A 21,970-nucleotide genomic window follows, 5' to 3' on the forward strand; every position below is an offset into this window, starting at 1 on the left:
AAAGGGCTGGCAGTTCCATGTTGGTTTTATAAGACCTACAAGGAAAACACCCTTAAATTTATGGAGGAAAGTCTCTTAGATATATATCAGGTTCCTCTAACATCTAAAAGGTTCCTTTTAACGGATGAGTGAGGTGAGACCCAGCATGACAGTCATCTGCCCAAAGTCACTCAGCTTCCAAGAGTGGGAATTGGAGCTGAAATCCACGTTTTGTGATGATGAGCACAGCACTTGTGTTGTATCGACTGCCCTGTCGAAAATGGCGTCCAGCTGTGTGCTTGTTTCTCTGTTAGGCATTTCCTTTGTTCTCATTTTTGGCCACTTTGTTCCTTAGTTGGGCTACTTCAAGGCAGGGGAAAAAGGAAAGACCACGAATTTCAAGGGTCTCTTCTGCTTTGAGAATGACCGGATGGACAAACCATAGGGACGTTGCAAATGGCTGAAGCAGAGGGTCCTCCATGGTCTGTTGCTTAGGTGCCCCCATCCGCCCTGGCTGTCAGTTTTGTAAACTAAAAAATGAGGTAGAAAATGAATCTTTTTCACACTTGCCTCCCCCATCCATCTGTGTGGAGGGTTGATCCTGGAAATAGTCTAGAAGATTTAACCGGGGCAGATGTGCCGAGAAGAGGCTGAGCCTGTCGGAGAGGTGAGGTGGCACCGCGCCGGGCTCCCTTCCTTGCCACGGAAGGCACATGGTGGTCACGGCCCCGGGGGTGCAGACGGGGTGCTGCCTCCCCTGGTGGGCTGCCGTGGCCGCTGGGGGGACAGAGCAGTGCTGTGACATGACGCGTGTCGTCCGCCGAGCCCGGGTGAGCCGGCTCCTACCACCCGCAGACTCACTGCTCACTCTGCCGCCTTTGCTGAGTGCTGGCTTTTGAAGGACAGGCAACTCAGAGAGGCCCCCCGCAGCCTGCAACTTCTGTCCACCGTACCCCCTGCTGATCAGAGGGGGCTACACTCGCTGCCTTGTCTGTGTGAGAAGGGAAAAAAAAGAGCTCGTCCACAGGCTTATTCTCAGGCTTCCGAGCAAATGATCAGTTTTTCAGGAATTGAGATGAAAGAGGGCCGGTGTTTGGAGCAGGAGACCAGACATCTGGCACTTGGGATCCTCTTTGCTTTTCACTGATTCATTTGTGAGTCAAGCAAGTCCTTAGCATTCATCTTGATCATTTTTCTCTTTTTTGTGGAATAGTGGTTAGAAGAGAAACACTTGGCCAGCACGTACGTGGTGCCAGGCACTCAGTCAGTGCCCTGAACATTAGCTCTGTTAAACCCTGATGAGGATCTCTGGGGCGGGTCCTTTTGTTCCCTTGTCACGGCTGAGGCACGAGGAGGTGAGATAACTTGCGGGGAAGGTACCCCGCTGCGAAGCGGTGGAACTGGGATGGCCTGCAGGCCAGTCGGGCTCCCGGAGAGTGGAAGAGCGTGCCCTTCTTCACAAAATGTCAGCAGGAGTTGTAGCACTGGAGGGCTGAGGGGTCCTGGCGGCTGCTGGTGGAGGAGACGCTGCTGAGGCTGGTGCTCCCCGGTAGACAGACAGACACCTTGGCGCTGTCCTCCCTCGGGCTGTGCTCTTCTGCAGCGTCCTCTGTCTTTGCCGCTCCTTCCCTTTGCCCCTGTGCATAAACGTCCTCTCTGACCTTGAGAAAGCCTGATTTTGATGCCACCATCTCTTCCTTCTTCCCTTCCCTTCCCTTCTAGGCAGACGTCTCACGTGAACAAGACTGCCCCTTCTGGCCCCTGTTTAGGGGCTGTTTCCCAGTCTCCCCCCCTCTCACTCCTCCAGGTCTTGCCTGCACTGGGCGGAGGGGGCTGCCTCTCTTGGAAGCTTCCTCCCTTGGCTTCCGTGACCCAGTTGTCTTCTAGAGCCTCTCTCTACCTTTTGACCACCATTCCACATTGTCTCTATTTTGACTCTTTAGTATTATTGCTATCATGCTGTCCCCTATTGGCTCCTGTCTTCCGTCTCTGGGGGAGCAGGGCCCGTGCTGCGTACTGCAGTGGCCCACACTGAGTGGCGCGTATTGCTTTACCTGGTGGCATGATGGCGGGTTAACCCCTGACGGACCTGCCACGCCCCTGTCCTTCCCTCGTCTGCTTTCAGTTTTGCCATAGCGAAGAGAGGCCGCCTGCTGCTGGCTGACGACATGGGCCTGGGGAAGACCATCCAAGCCATCTGTATCGCGGCCTTTTACCGGAAGGAGTGGCCGCTCCTGGTGGTGGTCCCGTCATCTGTGCGCTTCACCTGGGAGCAGGTCAGTTCTCCTTGTGTTGTGATTTTTACCAGGAAGTGTCCTCAGTGTTGAAGCAATCAAATAACAATTTGGGGACAGGGCCTGGGGAGCTTTAGAAGATCCTGTGTCAGCTGAAGGAGGGAGGGAGAGGAGGTGGTGGCCTTCGGAGGCCAGGCTCATGGTTTTCCGAACTAGAATCAGGTTATACCTTTAGGGAAGAAAGCCGAGGGCTTCCGGGCTCAGACTTGCCGCTCTCTGGCAGCAGACGCTTCCTGAGCACCTCCTATGCCCCTGCTGCTCACCCCGCTTGCCTGGACCACACGGAAGGTTCACAACGGCTACCTCCTTTATTTCCCTGAATCCCACAGCAGCTGTGTGCGAGTGGACGCAGCTGGTATTAAACCCGTTTACGGATGACAAAACTGAATCTCAGCGAGGTGAAGCAGCAGGCTCACTGGTAGTTGGAGGCGTTCTTGGACCTCGAAGGGGCATCTCCTGAGCTGTAGGATCAGGGTTTGTGCACCCTGCAGAGGGTGGTGTGGGCAGGATGTTCGCTGTCAGCCGGGGGCCGTTACAGCTGAAGAACCTGATGTGGACATTGCCTTAGCACTCGGCCATGAGCTTTGTCGGCCATAAATCCAGGGATCAGAGTGCTTCCGTGAAATGAATAAACACCCATAGAAGCAAACTTGCTGGAGAAAGGAGACCTAATTCATCGTCTGTAGCTTTTCCCAGCTCTCTGCTACTCATGGCAGCTGCTTCCTCACACGCTGGCTCCTTACTAAGCCCCCCGCGAGCCACTTGTGGGGAAGAGGCGGCTCTGCCTGTCGCTGGTCAGCCTGAGGCCCAGACATGCCCTTCCAACTGAACGTGCATCACAACAATACTTCATTTTTCCCCCCGTCCTTGTGACCTGAATTCCGCCTCTAGAAACGAACAATTCAACACATATTTATTTGGTGTGGTTAGGTTCCCACAGCACCCTCAGAAATTCTCCAAAAAAAAAGAATCAGGTGGTCACTTAGTTATGAGCAGGACCAAAACTGGAGGAAGAACCAGCCCATCGACATCACCATAGTGTCAGCCCAGGGACCCGGCCGCTGACCTGCAGGTACCTGGTGGCCTTCCGTTGGCTCCAGGCACTGGCTTGGGCTAGGGATGGCAAGATTTCTGGAGAGAGCAGGTGTATTTTTGTCATTATCAGTGTCTTTGGTATATACCAGGATCTGCTAAAAATTCCTCCTCCTAAAAAGAGTCACATTCTTGCCCTGCAGAACTTGCCATCTAGTTAGAGATCCGAGGCCTGAAATCCGCAGGCACCGCAGTGCCTGCTAAGAAGCGCTTGCTTACGAAGGCAGGCAGTGTCGTGTCAGTGGAAAGAGAAGGAGCGGGTGGGTGGGAAGGAGGGCAGTGAAGGCGATTGCTGTTCATGGGCCCAAGGGCACCAGCGAATACAGGGGGGTGTGGAGAGAAAGGCACTGAGGCCGTTTTTCGGGGAGCATTAACGTCCACTGAGTGCCGTTGATGGGTGGGCTGGGGTCTCAGCGGGCAGCTGCCGGCCAGATCCCCCAGGTGTCCTTCTCCGCTGTCATCCCCAGGCCTTCCTTCGGTGGCTGCCGTCTCTGAGCCCGGACCGCATCAATGTCGTGGTGACCAGCAGGGACCGCCTGACGGCTGGCTTGGTCAACATTGTCAGTTTTGACCTTCTGAGCAAGTTAGAAAAACAGCTAAAAACCCCCTTTAAAGTTGTCATCATTGTAAGTGCCTCGGCAGAGTCTTCAAGTACTTCATCTCTGGGGAAACTTTCTTCTTGAAAGCTCGGAGAACTTTCATGTCTCTGCTCTCCTGGAGCCTCCCTCTGTTTCTGGGAGACTAGAAATCACTGTCTTTAGTTTGTGGGAAACTGACATTTTACTCATCTCAAATTGCAGTTCTCAGCCCTGGCTACATATTAGAATCTCCTGGGGAGTGCTATGAAAAGTGTCATTTACTAGGCCTGAGCTGGGGGTTTGCAGCCCATCTCCCCGACGTGAGGTCATGGATGGAGGCTGGCTTGGGGGCCCTGGGCCCCTGGCCTGGACAGCAAGGGCGTGTGCCTTCATCTGATGGCCTCTCTTGTCCAAATGGCTCAGATCAAACAGTAAGGTTTTTTTCCAGCCAATATAAAGACACTCCCCCCACCCCAAGAAAAAGTACAGCTGACCCTTGAACAAGATGGGTTTGAACTGCATGGGTCCACTCATAGGCAAATTTTTTTCAATAGATACAGCAAAGTACAGTAAACGTGTTTTCTCTTCTTTATGGTTTTCTTAATATTTTTTTCTCTAGCTTACCTTATGGGAAGAATACAGTAAATAACCATATACCATACAAAATACGTGCTGATTGTGCATGTTATCAGTAAGCCTTCTGGATGAGTAGTTAAGTTTTGGGGGAGTCAAAAGTACATGCTGACTTTTGACTGCAGGAGGCAGGGGGGTTAGCACCCCCAACCCCTGCGCTGTTCAAGGGCTGGCTGTACTTTTCACCAGTTTTTGGTTTGTTTTTTTTCTTAAGTAGGCTTTACTCAAGTTCTGCTCCCAGATGGGACCGTGCATCTTTCAGTTAACTGGCTTTTCTTCTTTTCGTTCCTCAAGTCCTCCATAAGGAAGGTCTAGAGAGGCCCTGTGCCAGCCACCTGGCAGAACTCAGTGTATTCATGTGGCTTACAAGTAAAGATTAGGAAGAGGCATGCAGCTCCCACCCCCCAGTGCAGGTAACCACTAACAGGCACTCAGGGCCACAGAGCACAGTGGATGATTTTCAGCGAAGTTTACCCTTGTTTCTCCTCTTGGCAAAGAAGGGGAAGCCAGTGCCTCCGGACTGATATGAAAGGTTCTTCTTTTTTCAAACGTGTGGATTTTAAAAGCCCGTGGTATTTTCCTTCTCTTAAAAATAGAATTCTCTGCTGACAGTGGCTCCCCAAATCCTGATGCGCAGAATGTGTAGTGCATCTTATCTAGAAGGAGGGAAAGGAATGAGTTTTTAGGAGGCCCAGAAAAGTCAACAAGATTGCAGTAGAGCCTGTGGGTTTCTCAGCACGGGTCTGGCTGTCAGGGGAGGCTCGTTCATCCGTGTGCTCAGCTAACATTGAGCACCAGCACCGCACTCTGCGCAGAGCTACACACTGGAGGTGTGGAGGGAGGAGAGTCAGCCCCATTCTCAGTAGGACAGACACACACACACACAGACCATTAGAATGCATTTTAGTGCCCAAGTATCGTGGGAGCTCAGAGAAGGGAAGAAGGCATAGTTCCTGGTCTCGGGGATCTATTATCATGATTTGGACGTGAAAACCATACTATATTCCTAGCTTAAGCAAACTTAAATGTTTATATGTTTTCACAGCTGTAAGGGTAATGAGTCTTTGGGGAAGTCATTTCTGGTTTGGCACAAATTCAGGTGTCGCTTTGAAAAAATGTTAGCATACACATGAAATGCAAACATTAAAAGAAGTATCCCAGGATGATGGTGATGGTTCTCTAGTAAGTAGGAAGAATAATGCCTTCATTTCTTGGGTGTTCTCCTGTGTCAGGTACTTTACACATAATTGCCGATCTTCCCCATGGCCCCTGAGGCAGACGTTATGTCCATTTCACCACTGATGGAACTGACAGAGCGATTTGCCCACAGGCATGAAGCCAGAAAGATGGGACATCATTGATCAAAGTTGGACTGCATCATGTGTCTCTGTTTCTGGCTCAACACTTCAACCTGCCATATGATTTTTGTCAAGCCACTTACCACCTGCTTCAGTTATTTAAGAGCCCTGTCTTCTGATTTCAGAGAAATGTTACAGGAAGGAATAAAGTGTCAGCTCTAAGATGTCACGCTTCTTAGAAGAGAATTCAGATGTAAGCCATTCCTTGTGGTTAGTTATAATAGTGGAACATTTTAGCCCATTGGTTAAAAGGGTCCATCCCTTCCCCATCCTCTGTACTTCCTGCTATTTCTCACTATAGACCCCTTCCTTCTTGGCTGTCATATGGGCTCATCATCAGACAGGAGAATGAATGTTACACCCCAGGTTTCTAGGAACAGATGCTCTGACATTTGCGGGTTCATCTTGCACTCCTCTCCGTTGTGCTTTTGAGGACCACTTTGGTTCATCATAGCTGAAATGGAACAGGAGGTTTCTTACAGATCACCTCTCGAGATAGAGCCGGGATCCCCTTGGTGTCCCCATCATAGGGTGGCCGATACCACTGAGTGCTGACCGAGTTCAGTGGCAGGACTATTCTAAGGGCTTTATGTGTGTTAGTCCATTAAGACTTGCAGCAACTTGGTAAGTTCGGTAGCGGTGTCTTACCCATTTTGTCCATGGAGAAGCTGGCACCATAGAGAGGTACATGTGTATCTGTATGTATGCTGTGTATGCTCAGGTCCATGGCACGCGATTTGTGTACCAAAATAGAAATTTCTTCTCCAAATAGTAAGAATGTGTTACTCACTTGGCTTTAGAAAATATGACAAGGGCTCCTGGCTGGCTCAGTCAGTAGAGCATGTGACTCTTACCTCAGGATTGTGAGTTCATGCCCCATGTTGGGTGTAGCGATTACTTAAAAGTAAAATCTTTGGGGAATCTGGGTGACGCAGTTGGGTAAAGCACCTGACTCTTGGTTTTGGCTCAGGTCTGCTCCAAGGGTCGCAAGATTGAGCCCTGTATCGGGCTCCACGGCGTGGAGTCTGCTTGAGATTCTCTCTCCCTCTCCCTCTGTCCCCCCCCACTTGCGCACTGTCTCTTTCCCAAATAAATAAATAAATCTGTAAAAAAAAATAAAATCTTTAAAAAAGAAAAAAGAGAATATGCCATATTCTAGTTTGCTCATGCATAGAATGCAGAGCTATATAATCAGACTCCATGTTGTAAACCTGACAGTGCCTTGAGGACGGGAATTGGGTCTTCTTCCCCTCCTCGAGTTCCCACGGTACTTTGTCACACTTCGTCAGTGACAGCACTTATAACGTTGTCTGCCCAGTTGTGGTGTGGCTGACATCCTTCCTGTCTGGTGAGCCCCGGGGGCAGGAGCCGGGCGCCATGCTGCGCACCAGGGCAGGGCACACAGTGGGCCCGCTCTGGCGTCGTGCTGGGCAGACGTGAGGCATGTTGTACTAAGCAGCAAACCACCTCGCAGCAGGTTGTTCAGCGCCGCCTGGGAGGTGGGCCGGCCAGAGAATCACTAACCCCGCTTCACAGTTGGCAAACTGTCCCGGAGAGTTGAAGCGACTTGCCCAGAATAAAGTGGGGAAGCGGCACCAGAACCTGGGTCCTTACCTAGGCGCACAGCTGTCTCCTTGAACAAGAAACTAAGGGAGGCATCCCCAGTGTGACGCCGTGCCAGGGTCAAGCTTAACGTGGGCTCTGGCTCCATGCACTCAGGATTTGGCCCTGTTCACCTGTGTGACCCTTTCTTTTCAGGATGAATCTCACTTCCTCAAGAACATTAAGACTGCCCGCTGTCGTGCAGCTATGCCCCTCCTCAAGGTGAGTCCTGCTGTGTGTTGCTCAGGCTGGCAAGGGGGCCAAGGAGAACGAGGGCTTCTGTACAGGGCGAGGGGCTGCGGGCCATGGACGTGACTTAGCCTTGACTCCGGCCATCAGCGCCAGACTCGTTTTTCTTCCTAACTTCCTGCTAAGGAACTGGCAGTCGGTGCAGTCATTTCTTTCAAAGATGAAGGCCTCTGGAAGGTCGCAGGCTTGATGGGGACCACACTGTAGGTCCTCCTCGGGCTCGCGGACAAGGCAGAGGGGGGCCGCCAGCAGCATGCCCTCTGAACAGCTCAGGAGAAACTGCCTGTCTTCTAAGTCACTGTGGGGACAGAGCTGTCGTGGTGTTGAGAACCAAGGGAAGAGGAGTCATGCAGACTCGGAACCAGGCCGTCGGGTATCAGCAAGAAGCCCTGCAAAGCTGAGGTGTGCCTCATAAGCCGACGCCCTTTCCCGGGGCCCCCCAGGCCTGTGTGGTTATCGAGAGGATCAGCCTTCCACGCCCTCACTGTGGTGGTCTTCACTGAGGCCTGAGTGCTTCGGGGGGTCGAGCCTGCAGGGCAGGTGTCGGTGGGGGTCTAGCGTAGCTTCACGTCTGTATCTAGAAGTGTGCTGTTCTGACATCCCACCCCAGACGGTGGGAAGGCCCCCAAACTTCCATCTTTTTGTGGCGAGCTTTTTCTTAATACTGGGGAGCACTAGTACAATTAGGAAAGTCGCTTTTTCTCTCAGAACCAGATAGAAACCTCCCGCAGATGACTTTGGGAGACTCTACTTTGGTTTATGTACACTGCGCAAACTGAAGTCCGTGTTTATCTTGCGCTTCCTTAAAGCAGCCTTTGTGTTGTGCCAGCAGTCTCAACTGCAGTTTTCATTGCTTAAATGAAGCTCGACGTTGTACATAAACTAGGGAAGACAAATATGCTAAATGTTGGTGAAGCTTATTAACATTTGAAAATTAACTTAATTTTTCCAACTCCCCGTAAAGCACAACTGTCTACTCGTTTCAAGTTTTGTTGTTTTCTTTTGTTTTAGGAATAACAAGTAACATGATACATCTTCCAAAGCAGCATTACATCCTGTGCTCCAGACTTAAAAGTCCTTTACTTAAAAACCCTGATTCTCTGCTCGCATTACCTATAAATATTTACGGACACACTTAAATGAAATGTTTTTCCCAGAGTGGTGACCCTTCTTTTGGGGGGAGACTTCAATAGGTTTTCTTTTGAGAAATGTTAACAGATCTTCATACCGTGGTTCCAGTATTACAGCCGCCCCTAGAATTAAATCTGTGCCCCTGATTGCTTAGAAGCTGTGCAGTAGGTAGGGTGTATCACTATAGGTGCAGAGGAAAGCTGCTTTTTAAAAAAAAAAAGTCATCTATTTGAGAGAGAGAGCAAGCAAGAGAGGGCATGAGCAGAGGGGAGAGGGAGAAGCAGAATGCCTGCGGAGCAGGGAGCCTGATACGGGGCTTGATCCCAGGACCCTGGGATCATGACCTGAGCCGAAGGCAGACGCTTAACAACTGAGCCACCCAGGCACCCCAGTAGGAAAGCTGAGCAACCATCTTGTTCATGCGGTCATCGCCTGGCCAGGCAAACTCGACTACATACTTGTTTTTGAAACATATGCTTCTGGGTCAGACCTTTTAAAGCAGCATTTACATCTTTAATGTCGTGGGTGTATTTCAGATTGATGCATTTAAGACAAATCTTTTAGCTGTTAACTAGTATAGATTACTCTGCATTTGCTATAGAACTTGGATGAGTTAAACTTTAAGATAGGACCCATGAACGTAGCCTGCTGTTTATGGAGGTGTCTTGAAGCCCCTCTCGTCTGTAACGTTGACTTCACAGGAATCCAGGCTGCTGATGAGATTGAGTGGAAGTGCGGCTGAGGCATTATGTGCTATTCTGCTAACCAGACCTTTCATCTCTCTGCTGTATTTTCATCTAGGTCAGAGTTTCTCAGTCTTGGCACTATGCACACTTTGGGCTGGATCATTCTTTCCTGTGCAGAGCTGTCCTGCACACTGTAGGATGTTTATCGGCCTCTCTGGCCTCTGCGCACTAATTGTCAGTAGTCCCCCCCCACACACACACACACACCAGTGGTGACAACCAAAATTGTCTCCAGATATTGCCAAACATGCCCTGGGAGAGACAGATCACTCCTCTCCATCTCTGTTGAGAACTACTGATCTAGATACTCTAAGGAGATGGATCTAAATATTTTGGGAACAAGAGGAGAATTGGGAGAAGTAAAATATGCTTTTTTTTTTTTTTAAAGATTTTATTTATTTATTTGAGAGAGAGAATGAGAGAGAGAACATGAGAGGGGTGAGGGTCAGAGGGAGAAGCAGACTCCCTGCTGAGCAGGGAGCCCGATGTGGGACTCGATCCCGGGACTCCAGGATCATGACCTGAGCCGAAGGCAGTCGCTTAACCAACTGAGCCACCCAGGCGCCCAGTAAAATATGCTTTTAAAAAGGCACACAAGGGCCTAATTTAGAACCACTTGATTGTTCCTCTAACTTGTGCATCTCCTAGAACTGTATTCCCATAATTAATATTTCAAGACATGTTCAGCAAATGTGCACAATGAGGTAATTAGGTGATATCCTGCAGTCTGTGAGCTAGCCAGGCCGGATCATGTCCTGGAAATGTGGGTCTTGTAAATGGTGACAGCAGGTGCACGCGGGCACACGTGGCTTAAGTTGTAGGAAGTTGGTGTTGTGGTCCCCTGGGAAATGTGACGTCTTTCTTCCCCCACAGCACTATTTGCTTGGGTTACCAAGCAGGGTAGTTCTATTTTTTATGTACACATGTGTAAAAGTAGGCAAGACAGAAAGCTATGAAGAACAAAATTCCAATCACCTTAATTCCTTCCAACAGAGAAAAACCACCATTAACACGTCCGTTGTAGGGCAAGGCATTTTTAATGGCTCTAGAGCCTTCTGTTGGATGGATGCATCCCATAATTTAGCCCTTAGTTGGACATTGTTTTGCTGTTACCAATAATTCTGCAAGTGAATGTCATCGATGTACTCGTAGCTTGCAAACTTTGACCTATTAGGACAAATTCCTATGCGCAGAATTGCTGGGTCAAAATTTCACCTTTTGATAGATGCCTCTGAAGTCTAGTGTGGCCAGGCATAACCATCTTTACTCCCACTCAACCCAGATCACACAGTCTTCTCCATATGACTCCAACCTGAAGATTGTCAGTCTCTTGCTTTTGTGCAGTGAGGTATGTGAGTTTTTCTTTGATTTATAGCGCTTTTTATTGTCAGACTAGTGTTCGATTATTTCTCTAGAGGTAAAAAGCCCTCAAAATCCCACCATCCTTTCCTACTAAATAGCTTTTTCTCTTTTTGTGAGTAGAGTCCTTTTTACATCTCTAGTGATTGGTTAGATGAAACAAGAGTAGTGGCCTAAAACGTATGAGCTATTTCTTTTTTCCTTTCTCATTAAAGGAGTTTAAGTAGATGATATATTCAAAAGGGTGTACAGTGAAAAATAACTCTTTCTCCCTCCTCTGGAGCCCTGATCCCTTGATTTCTGTCTCCAAAGGCAGCCAGAGTTACCAGATTCTCACATTTACTTCTAAAATGTAGTCTGTTCCCAGCTAAGCGTGTGTGTGTGTGTGTGTGTGTGTGTTTCCTTCCTCCCTCCTCAGAGTGTTCCTCAACCACTGTTTTGCTCCTGCCTTTTTTCTCTGAATAGTGTATCTTGGAAATCATCCCACCTTATTTCAGATGACTGGACCTCATTCTTACAGATAGTATTGTATAAATCTATCATAATACGTATCATCTGCTCCCTTTTGATGGATTTATAGCCAGGCTTTGGCCATTACATATAGTATTACAGTGAACTGTTTTTCACATGATATACAAGAAACAGGTGGTAGAAAATCCAGTCTCTCCTCGTCCAGAAGAGATGGCTCTTTGCCTCTCTCAGCCCGAAGGGAGAGTGGTATCATTTGGAAGGTCTGTTCTCCCAGTGTGATTCCTGCGGGAGGAGTCCCTTGTGGTCCTGCTGTTCTGGCAGATATCCTCCACTTTATCACAGAATCAGGAAGGAAATTGTTGGAGTCTAACACTTAAGGTAAAATAGACTATTTTTTTCTAGAGGAAAAAAACATAATGTTTAATTTGAGCCTGTGTGTTATATTAATAACATCTATGCCCATGCATGCCTTGAAGGTCAAAACAATGTAACTTTTATTAGCTGTAATTATGGCATTTGATGTATTCTCATACATTTTGGTGTTTGTGAACCAGAACACCTGTAGTCCCATCCTTCCTTCTTTCTTTTCTTTTTTTTTTTTTAAGATTTATTTATTTATTTGACAGAGAGAGACACAGCAAGAGAGGGAACACAAGCAGGAGGAGTGGGAGAGGGAGAAGCAGGCTTCCCGTGGAGCAGGGAGCCCTATGCGGGGCTCGATCCCAGGACCCTGGGATCATGACCTGAGCCGAAGGCAGATGCGTAATGACTGAGCCACCAGGCGCCCCCTTCCTTCTTCTGTTCTTCCCGCAGAACTAGTCACCTTTTACATGGCATCAGTATTTTATTAATACCAGGGCAGTGATGCTTGCTTAGCTCTGGTTCTCATGCAGATCAGTTTGGTGTTGGCAGGAGCGCTCAGACTTGTGACTGGAACTTTGTCTCTTTTGGGAAAAGGCTAGATCCTAGAAGGAACCGTTTTGTATGAAATATGCTGACCCAGCCAGAGACTCAGAAAGGCCATCTGACGTATCACTGGGTGGTAGGTGGCCCTCTGCTGATCCCTGGAGTGGCCTCTGGTCAACAGTGGTCATAATGATGCCGTTTGTCTTGGTTTGGTCTTGCATATCATGGAGAGCAGAGGAAAGAACAGAGCCTCGATCTTTTCCCCGATTCTGGTCACTGGGTTTCTCCTGAAGAGTGGGTTTCCCCTCTTGTTCTCAGGGTTTAGACTTAACCACAGGTGTTGACTCTTCTGTTGCTTATTGGCTCGTGACGGTGATCCTGCCTCTGTTCTTGATTTCTGTGCTTTTGGTCACATGCCCCCAGACTGTTTGCCATTCTCCTTGTTTTTGAAGATTCTGTAATGACTTCTGAACTCATGACAGTGTAGCTCCAGTGTCCCTGCCTCATGGGGCCAGTGTGTATCAGGACACTTGGGTGGCACAGGCGTGACCTTCTCTTTGATGTCGCCAGCTTTCTCAAGTAGTACTTCTAAATCACAGGGGACTCCGCCTGTAGACCAAGCTTTATTTAGAGCACCATTAGGAATAACATGGGACAAGAATGGGGCTCAACTTTGGGGAGCATGACTTTTTCCCCTGTCCAGAGTCTTGGTGAAGTGTGTTATACCCAGTCAGAATTATTCGGTAAAGCAAGTTATTGGCTCAGTTGGAAAAAAAGAGGTAACAACAGAAAGTGATGAAGAATTCCCAGGCTGCTGCTTGTATGAACTTACAACAGTTTCGGCTCTTCTCTGCAACAGAACATTCTCTTGGCTCATATTTAAAAATCTATGTGTAGTTTATTTACTCCGAGTTGGATTGGATTCTCCTTGGCAAATTATATATACCAACTTGTCCTGCTAGCATCCTGTTCCCCAGGGCTGAACTGATGACCTTAATCCCTTAGGAAACTGAACCTGTCTTTGAAAGTCACCTGCCCCCAACAGCGTCTGCTCCTGTGAATCACATCATTTCTCTCGGACATCACACAGAAATGATTTTTTTACATTGCTCCATAATGGGTTTCCCGGGTGCCGCTCTCTTTTGTTAGCCAGAGGAGTTGACTATAAAGTGTTCCGTTTAGTGTTGATTTACGTAGTTTTATGCATTTCTATTTTCCGAAATTGGAGGTTCTCCGAGGTGGAGGGTGACCCCTAAATCATGGGCAGCTGGGCAGGTGGACAGGATTAAAGGCCATTTGGGTGACAGTGGGATGACAGTACCAGCGTGCTGGGGCTGAGCGGGAAGCAGGCTAAATCATTCCCGAATAGAAAAGACGCTATTCTGGTTTCTTTTCAAAGCTGGCCTTTTTCTTTTTCCATAATGCTGCCTCTGCTTTTTAAACACCCACAAACGCCCATTTTCAATGGTCTTATCACCCCTAGTGTATGGGTGAACGGGCTCAGAATTGACTCTGTCCTGTAAATACCCACCCAAGAACCTGGGAGTTATTTTCCATCACCTGATCTGTGAGCTGTCTCCACCCAGGCTCCATCCCCAGGCGGCAGCAGAACAGCGATGTGGGGAATCGGTTTGGGAAGACAGGCCGATTTTCTCTCATTGATAAGACTTCTCATTGTCCCCGTTTCACTGAAATGGTCTTGAGCCAAGGCAAGCGATGCTACAGACGTCATTCAAGAAGCTCATTGTTATTTTAATGAGCCTGCATTAAACCGTGCAGGAAATTAGAAGCCTGGGTAATTGAACTGTGGAAAATTATAGCTGGAGAAATTCATACCTCTCCTGTCATAATGGAATTAGGTATTGGCAGTCACGGAGAGGGCAAAAGTGCATCTTGAGAGTTGTATATATTGTATATGTATAAAGAGTCCTTTTTCTTCCCTCTGTTGCACCTTTATTTATTTATTTTTATGAGGCAGCATATCCATTTGAAAACCTAATTTCCTTCCTTAGGTGATTTACTGCATGCCATTGCCTATACTTCCCTGTTAACTCAAGGTTACAGTGGTTAACAAGGTGTTTCTAGACAATGAGCTCCCTGGTAGGCTTCCTTCTAGGGCTGAAATGGATTTTACCTCCAGGAATTTTTGGCCATTCCATGTCCTAATACAGTGAGGAGTGTCTCCCTTATTCTCATCCTCTGTGTCATCTTAGTAAGAGGTGGGATATTTCGGTCTGATCTCTTCGGGTCAGGTTGGGGTCAAGCTAGTGAGGAACCTGGAGTTCATCACTGGAATCGACCATTTATTTCTGTTCTACCCATTGCTGAGCAGGCTGCTGCAGACTTGGGCTGAGTTTAGGGTAAATGGATCTGGGTCCCACTTTTTAAAGTCCTTACTAACTGCAAAATGAGCTAAGTCAGGGAGCTCTGGGCTCAAAGCGTTGTGCAGCTGAGTTAGCGACAGCCTCTTTGTCCTCCGAAGAAAATCAGGTAGAGGCTTGTGCACAGGCCACCCCTGACTCTTCCTCCTGGCAGTGACAAAGGGCTGGTCCTCAGTGTCATTTTCTGACCGGAAGTTTAGCTCGGATGTCAGAGATCCCCTCTGGAAGCAGGTCAGACCTGTTGCTCTCTGTCCCCCACTTCCACTTCCTCTTCCAATGCTGGATTCGTTGAGTTTTTCCCATCTTCCCGGGGACACTGGTTAGCTGAATATTTCTCAGCATACAGCGAACATTTGTTGGTTGCTTACTTTGTGCCAGGCTCTGTGCTACAGAAGATAAAGGTGAGCACAGCCCTGATCTCAAGACGCTCACAGTCTAGTGAGGGAGACAGAGAAGGTGGAAATCAGTATCATGTGCTGAGTCCTGATGTAGGGACTTAATGACAAAGGCAGCCTAGGAGGTGGCATCTCGCTGCTTACGTGGGTCACACCATGAGGCTCTCGGAACGTGTGTGCTCCTCTACCTTTGCTTAGAGTTCCCAGGTATGGGCCACACCGGGATCTGGAGTGAGGCCAGCCTCTGGTGTCATTGGGATCTAGATCTCCCTGGGTCAAGAGGAGTAAACTGGCGAACTGCCAGCAGTCAGGGCGCCCAGGAAGGGAGAGGTGCTCTTGCTGCCTTCCAAGGCATTTTGCTCTTCCTGGGGCATCCAGCTCCAATCCCGGTGGGGCATTTGGGATAGTCCCTAGGTGCTCCTCTGTGTGCTTTCAGCACCTTTGGCTGTTTGTCTTCTAGGTTGCGAAGAGGGTGATCCTGCTGTCCGGCACACCAGCCATGTCCCGGCCTGCAGAGCTCTACACCCAGATCATCGGGGTCAGGCCAACTTTCTTCCCTCAGTTTCATGCTTTTGGACTTCGCTACTGTGATGCCAAGCGGGTATTTATTCTTTCCTCCCCTCTCCCTCCCCCCCCAACCCACCGCCCCGTCCCTCTCCCCGATTTTGATACTTACCTTTTGTTCCTTCTCTTTGGCCATGGTATGATCAGAAGCACACTGGCCAGGGAGCCAGACCCAGATTTTCATCCTGCTTTGCCCCTAACTCTGACCTTCAAGTGTCCTCAATAAGAACAGTCCCTCCTAGTTTTAATGCTTGTGATTCTAGGGTGGGGTTTCCCAATAAGGGGACCAGTGGCTGATGTGTAGGTGCCCGGAGCTCTGAGAAGGGCACGGAGGCGAGCTAGGGGTGCAGCTGGGGCCCATATCCTCTGCACGGAAGAAACAGCAGAGGCCTCGAAGCAAGTAGAGGGGGAGTGTGATGTGGAGCTGCCTCGGTCGGCTCTCATCAGCCACAATGTCGACTCATTACAGTGAAGTGTGCCTGCTCGATAGGCCAGAAGCCTCTGACCTACAGATTATCTGTAGGTGCCAGCAGGGCAGGTGCCTCTGGGACTCGAGTCTGCACAGCTTCAGTCTCCAAGGATGGCAGAGGGAGCTTGTAACTGCGGATGCCATTGCAATCAAAATCTTGATTTCTAAAACCTCGATTTCTTTTAACTGAAAAAAATATTTATTTAATGACTTGGGGAAATAAAAGAGTGGGAAAAAAGTAGGATGCAAAATTTTCCCCATCATTCAGTTGTTCATTCCTTCTCTCTTCCTCTCCCTTCCCCATCCCTTCCCCTTCTCCCCCCCCCACCTCTCTTTCATTTATGATTGGAAGATAATGTACACCAAAATGGATTACTTATGTAAGCCAGAAAATCAACATTTTTTTTTAATGTTTAAATGACATTATTCACCGATCCTCTATTCCTCCTCATGGGGCATTGAATCCATCAGTGTTCATCAATCGGATCCAGCCCACTGAGCATGGGACACTGTCCTCCTCAGTAGAGGAGGCTCCTCACCAGAGCCTACACAATTTCCTGTCTCTCCTTGTCTACGGCCGTGCCTCCCTCCATGTCAGCAGCATGTTCGTGGCGGACTCAGCATGTTTCCTGAGCTAGGGGTGCCTCTCAGTGTCAGGCAGCCATAACCGGCTTGGCCAAAGCCTGTGCACGTTTCCAGTATTCTTCCCCAAAAATAACTCGAGAAAGGATGACACGGAGAATCAGCTCCTTGTTTGCTGAGGTGTTCATTTTTTTCCTTACTCAGCTGAGCTGTTTTCTTCTGGGATTGGGCTGCTTTCTCTTCGGGAAGGGACTCCTCCTTCTTGGCCTCTAGTGCCTTCTGAACTCTCTCCAGACCCGCCAGTGGGATACAACTCATCTGTTTGCTGGGGTACCAGGGTCTGGGTTGGCCATGGGGGATGGAAGCATAGGTCCGGGTTGGCGACCTCGCAGACACTGACGGGACATGGATGGGCCTGGCTGGCATCTTCTTCCTGTGCCCCGGTAGCTCTCTCTGACCCAGGCTCTGGAACTTCCACAATCAGAAAACCAGAGGGAAGATTCACTAATTTTTCTTTCTCATCTCTATTTTTGAAAGTGGCCAGGGCAGTGAATTTATCCTTCAGTGACAGATCTTCGTCTCACAAGGTCAGACTTCTCGAACTCCCAAACGTTGTTCCCACGGGGGTCCACATGGCCCTGAATTAGAGCAGCAGACTCTGGCCCCTCTCGCAAGTGTAGATCACTTCTCCTTTTCCCCAGTTTTCTGCTGTAACTTCGTAAACCTCGACGCCACAACCTGCACTCTGCCCGACTTCTTTCTTGTGGATGGCGCCCTGGCTGCAGAGGCTCCAACCCGGCTCGAAGACCCCACTAGTTCAGACCTTCAGGGTTCCTGTTTTGTGAGCAAAGGACAAATATACTGAGCCGCTATTTGCATCGAAGATGCTGACACTTTGGAGAAATGGCTGTTTGCTTACCCATGACGCATGCCATCTTGAGGAAAAAGCCTTGCTATGCAAGTTTGTGATGTAAATAAGATTGTCTGCCTTATTTTTTAAATACTTTTTTCAAAAAACTTTTCAAGTACTTTAAAAATATCCACTTACATTCAAACAAAGTACTTATAATGTAAATTGTAGTGCTTTGCAAAGTTAATTGCAAACCATTTTTAGCTGCTTATTGAGGCAGGAAATTTCTGTTATTAAATGTATTTAAAGCTATACACTTCTTTAACAAAATCTGTAATGACTTTCCCCGTGGATCAATCCAGATTAGATTCTACCTGGTTGTCATGGTCCCTCAAAACTCTTCATGAGTGATTTGTACCTCTGTCCTATTTGTAAATGTCCCACTTTCTGAAAAGGATCTTCTCTTCCTTGACTATCTGGGCTCACAGTATAATGCTTAGCTAGTGATGGTAGGGCTGAAGACAGAATTCATTGCCTTTACCCCCAGACTGTCCCTTCCTGTGTCCCCAGTCTCTGTCCACCATCTCCCCAGTCTTCATGCCATCCTTATTAAATTCATCCTTCCTCTCCTTCTCACTGTGTCCCCTCCCCCACTAACAACCAAGAAAACAAACATAGACAGTGCCTTACCCCTTCCCCTCCTTCCACCTAGCCCAGTGCCTGCTACATGGTAAATTTTCAATAAAAGCTTGCTGGATTGTGAATATTCCAAATTTTAAATCTTTGGTATTATTGGGTTTTAACCTACAAGATTAAAAGCTGACATAGGAGCATGCTATCCAAATTAATTATGGTATCCACTTGTTCCCAGCATGATTTATATTTAATACAGCCTGTAGGGCAGGGCTGCCTTTTTTTTTTTTTTTTTTTTTTACTGTGGCCAACTTCTTGCATTGAGAAAAGCCACTGAAGAGACTGCCCCTTGCTGAGCTCATTTTCGACCCCATTGCATGAAGGCATTGCTGAGAACTTCCAGTTGATTTCAGAGAATTTTTTTAAAGAAGAAGCAGTTTTTGATCATTTTACTTCTCCACCTTTGACCATCTATCTCTTCCTATCCTCTATTTAGCAAAGGACACCCGCCATGTCTTCACAATTAGAGGCTAGGTTCATTGGCCCTCAGAAATGAACAAGCTGAGCTTCTGCCTAAGGTGGTTTATGGTCCAGGGGAGGTTGAGACAGAAAGAGAGACAAGCAGCTGGAAACATAAGGCAGCAGACACCTTGGTTCCCTCATTTCTACGGGACTGGAGATGTCAGTTCTATTTCGAGTAAGATTGGTAGTGAAAGATACCGGTTTTCATTTTAACATCTTCTCTAGCTATGTGATGACCGGGAATAGATATTCTTGCTCATTGCCTCCCATGAGCTACTAAGTGAAGAAACCATTTTTATGAAGGATTGCCTGGGCACCCTAAAACCCACCTCTGGTCTCAGCCAGACTGGCAAAAGCCTGTGCTCTTGGTTTCTCCCTCCAATCCCCGCCAACAGCAGCAACACACTGTGCATCTCATTGCACTTGGTTGTGCTGGGATAGCCTGTACTAAGGAACAACAGCATCTTAAATCTCAATACATCTCATCAAATAAAGATATTACTGAAAAAACGTGATTTGTTTCATCGTGCAGTGGACTTTAGGATAAGCCCTGGGGAAGATGATTTCTTTATTGAGAATACATGAATAGTCTGACAAGCCAAACGTCTTATTTGTTTTTAAAAGTAACGGACACCAGACCTCTCAGCGTCTTGCATTTGCTGCTAGAAATTTCAGCGTGTAGAACACCAAGATAGATGTTTTTAGTTCGCTTTATTCCTGACTTTCTTTTTCTCTTTTCCTTCCTTGCTCCCACCTGTATTATAGGAGGTTTCATTCATCCTTTAGAGCCCCTTGAAGTTGTCTGAACAAAGCCACAGGAAGAGAAGGTCGTGAGCCGGTTGAGGTCACAGCCCGGTTACTTGGCCCTAGGAGAAGCTAACTGGCTGCGTGTCTTGGTTCTTCCTCCACAGCAGCCCTGGGGATGGGATTATTCGGGCTCCTCCAACCTCGGCGAGCTGAAGCTCCTGCTGGAGGAAGCGGTCATGCTGCGACGCCTCAAGTGTGATGTCCTGGCCCAGCTCCCGCCCAAGCAGCGCAAGATGGTAGCCATTGTCCCTGGCCAGATCAGCACCAAGGCCAGAGCCGCCCTGGACGCCGCGGCCAAGGAAATGACCACAATGAACAAAACTGTGAGTCCGGGGCTTGAGATGGGGACTTGGAAGTCAATGTGTCCACAGCTGGTCCTTCCCGGGAGGGGGTCCACCGGGGTCACCCAGAGTTCTCGGAGCTTGCTGTTCCAGGACCTCTTCCCATGCCCCTGGGCAAGGACCGTGAGCCCATGTCCTCTCTCAGCCTACCTAGTCTCCTTCCAAAATCTCTTCCTAATTTGCGATTTTGTACATGTGTAGATCACTGTTGACAGATGGTAGTAAAGACAAACCCCATGGCAACGGCAGAATGGTGACGTACATTCAGAATCTCTCAGAGAGAATCGGAATTTCTGTTTAGTGTATTTTGAGAATGCCTTAAAGTCTAGTAACTGTTACTCAGTCTAGTAACAGAAGTTAGTTCTAGGTGTATTTGTTATATATGTTAACCCTCTTTTAGTCAAAATAACAAATCGACATTTATAGAACAGTAGGGTCTTCAAACCCTCTTAGCCCTTAATCCTTATTACAGTCATTTATGGTTGGTAAGATGTTGGCATTCCCATTTTATAGAAAGGGAAACTAAGGCCCACAGAGAATGTGATTTACTCAGTCTTACGGCTGCTCCAAGGCAGAGCTGAGGCTGTATCCAAGCCTGTTACCCCTATATTTTAAGGTCTTAACACTATGGTGGTTTTATCTTTTCAAAACACTTTCATATCTGTCTTTAGTGTCACACTGTGCCTAGTGCGGTAAAGTAATTTACACCAGCTCCATTTCTGTCCCTTTGGGATAAAACCTTGCAGTTTTCATCACCAAGAAAATAACAGTCATGGACATTTCTTTGACATTATCATAAAGGATTATCTGAGCTTGTTATTACCCTGTGTAAAGAAAGTTAGATCAAGATGAGATCCCAGCCTTTGGGAGAGCACAAAATAAATAAGAATGACAAGAGACAGAATGTGTAGGGTTTTTATGTTATTTTACCATGTTATGAGCAAGACCAATGGGTAACTTTTAAGAAACAAGAGTGTAGGGTAGAAGATACGCTGGTAAGTTGTCAAGCTGTATGTAATTTACGCTGTATTACATATAATAATCTGGATAGTCTGGAGGAAGTGAGCAGGCATAATGTCTTCATTGTGGGGTTTTCCAGCAAAATTCCCCAGCACCGATGTGGAGATACAGACCAGTGGTTCTCAAACTGTATTTCAGTGGAACATGAGCAGAAGCAGCACATGTTGCTAAAATCACTATTGGTGGTCTTTTTCTGATTTCTAGAGATAAAAATTCAATGAATGGAAATTCTTTTTTTTTTTTTTTAGATTTATTTATTTTTTAGAGAGAGAGAGAGGGCTGGGGGGAGGGACAGAGGGAGAGAGAGAATGAGAATCCCAAGCAGATGCTCTGCTGAGGGAAGAGCCCAGCATGGGACTCGATCTCACGACTCTGAGATCAGGACCTGAGCCGAAATCAAGGGTCAACTGCTCAACCAACTGAGCCACCTAGCCACCCCTGAATGGAAATTCTTTTTCTCAGTTTTAAGCTTTTTCTTATAATTCTCTTAAATCTTTTATGTCTACTAACTGTTGCCCATGAGTGAACTCTGCCATCAAGAAAACCAATGAACAAGTATAGCAAATATAATATTAATGGGAAAAATTCAGATGTGGGGTATTTTTAGGTGCAAAGATCTGAATGTTTATAAATATTCTACATTTTAGTTCCTTGTGTGTGTGGTAGAAGTAAGCCTATCGGTATTTTGTGGATTTCCCCAGAGAATCCCCTCACCAGTCCCTGGTCCCCCTCCCAAACCAGGCAGAGACCAGCAATGTAGACAACAGAAAAAGCAGGCAGTGGGCATTTGAACTGAAGAGGAACAGCATATCGAGTGGCCAAGAGGCAGCTGTAAATTGTGCAGTATGGCTCAAAAGAAGTATGGGAATTTTTAACTTAGTGCAACAAGGTTTGAAAGCATTTTTAAAATTTTTTGCCAATTTATATAGTTCCTCGCCTTAGGTTATGGGGCTCTTTCTAAAGATGATTTCAGATGCAACCTGGAGGTTTGACTTCTGAGTTTACAGG

At 47.6% G+C, this 21,970-nt stretch overlaps 1 protein-coding gene across 10 annotated transcripts in view; it reads left to right on the top strand.

The window, feature by feature from the left end:
* The window catches only part of SMARCAL1 (SNF2 related chromatin remodeling annealing helicase 1), a 57,492-nt gene that overhangs the window by 15,469 nt on the left and 20,053 nt on the right, over nucleotides 1–21,970 (top strand). For 9 of the 10 annotated variants that reach the window (XR_013447364.1, XM_036085331.2, XM_078071295.1 and 6 more), the window contains 5 exons: nucleotides 2,105–2,255; nucleotides 3,833–3,991; nucleotides 7,693–7,758; nucleotides 15,635–15,775; nucleotides 19,706–19,924. Coding sequence is in view for 9 of the 10 variants with exons in the window: in XM_036085331.2 (XP_035941224.1) it covers nucleotides 2,105–2,255; nucleotides 3,833–3,991; nucleotides 7,693–7,758; nucleotides 15,635–15,775; nucleotides 19,706–19,924 (736 nt within the window). In the remaining variant the exon portion in view is untranslated. The remainder of the gene's footprint in view (nucleotides 1–2,104; nucleotides 2,256–3,832; nucleotides 3,992–7,692; nucleotides 7,759–15,634; nucleotides 15,776–19,705; nucleotides 19,925–21,970) is intronic. The other variant, XM_078071296.1, reaches the window with a different exon arrangement.

Source organism: Halichoerus grypus, chromosome 4 (genome assembly GCF_964656455.1).
Source record: "Halichoerus grypus chromosome 4, mHalGry1.hap1.1, whole genome shotgun sequence".
NCBI lineage: Eukaryota > Metazoa > Chordata > Mammalia > Carnivora > Phocidae > Halichoerus > Halichoerus grypus.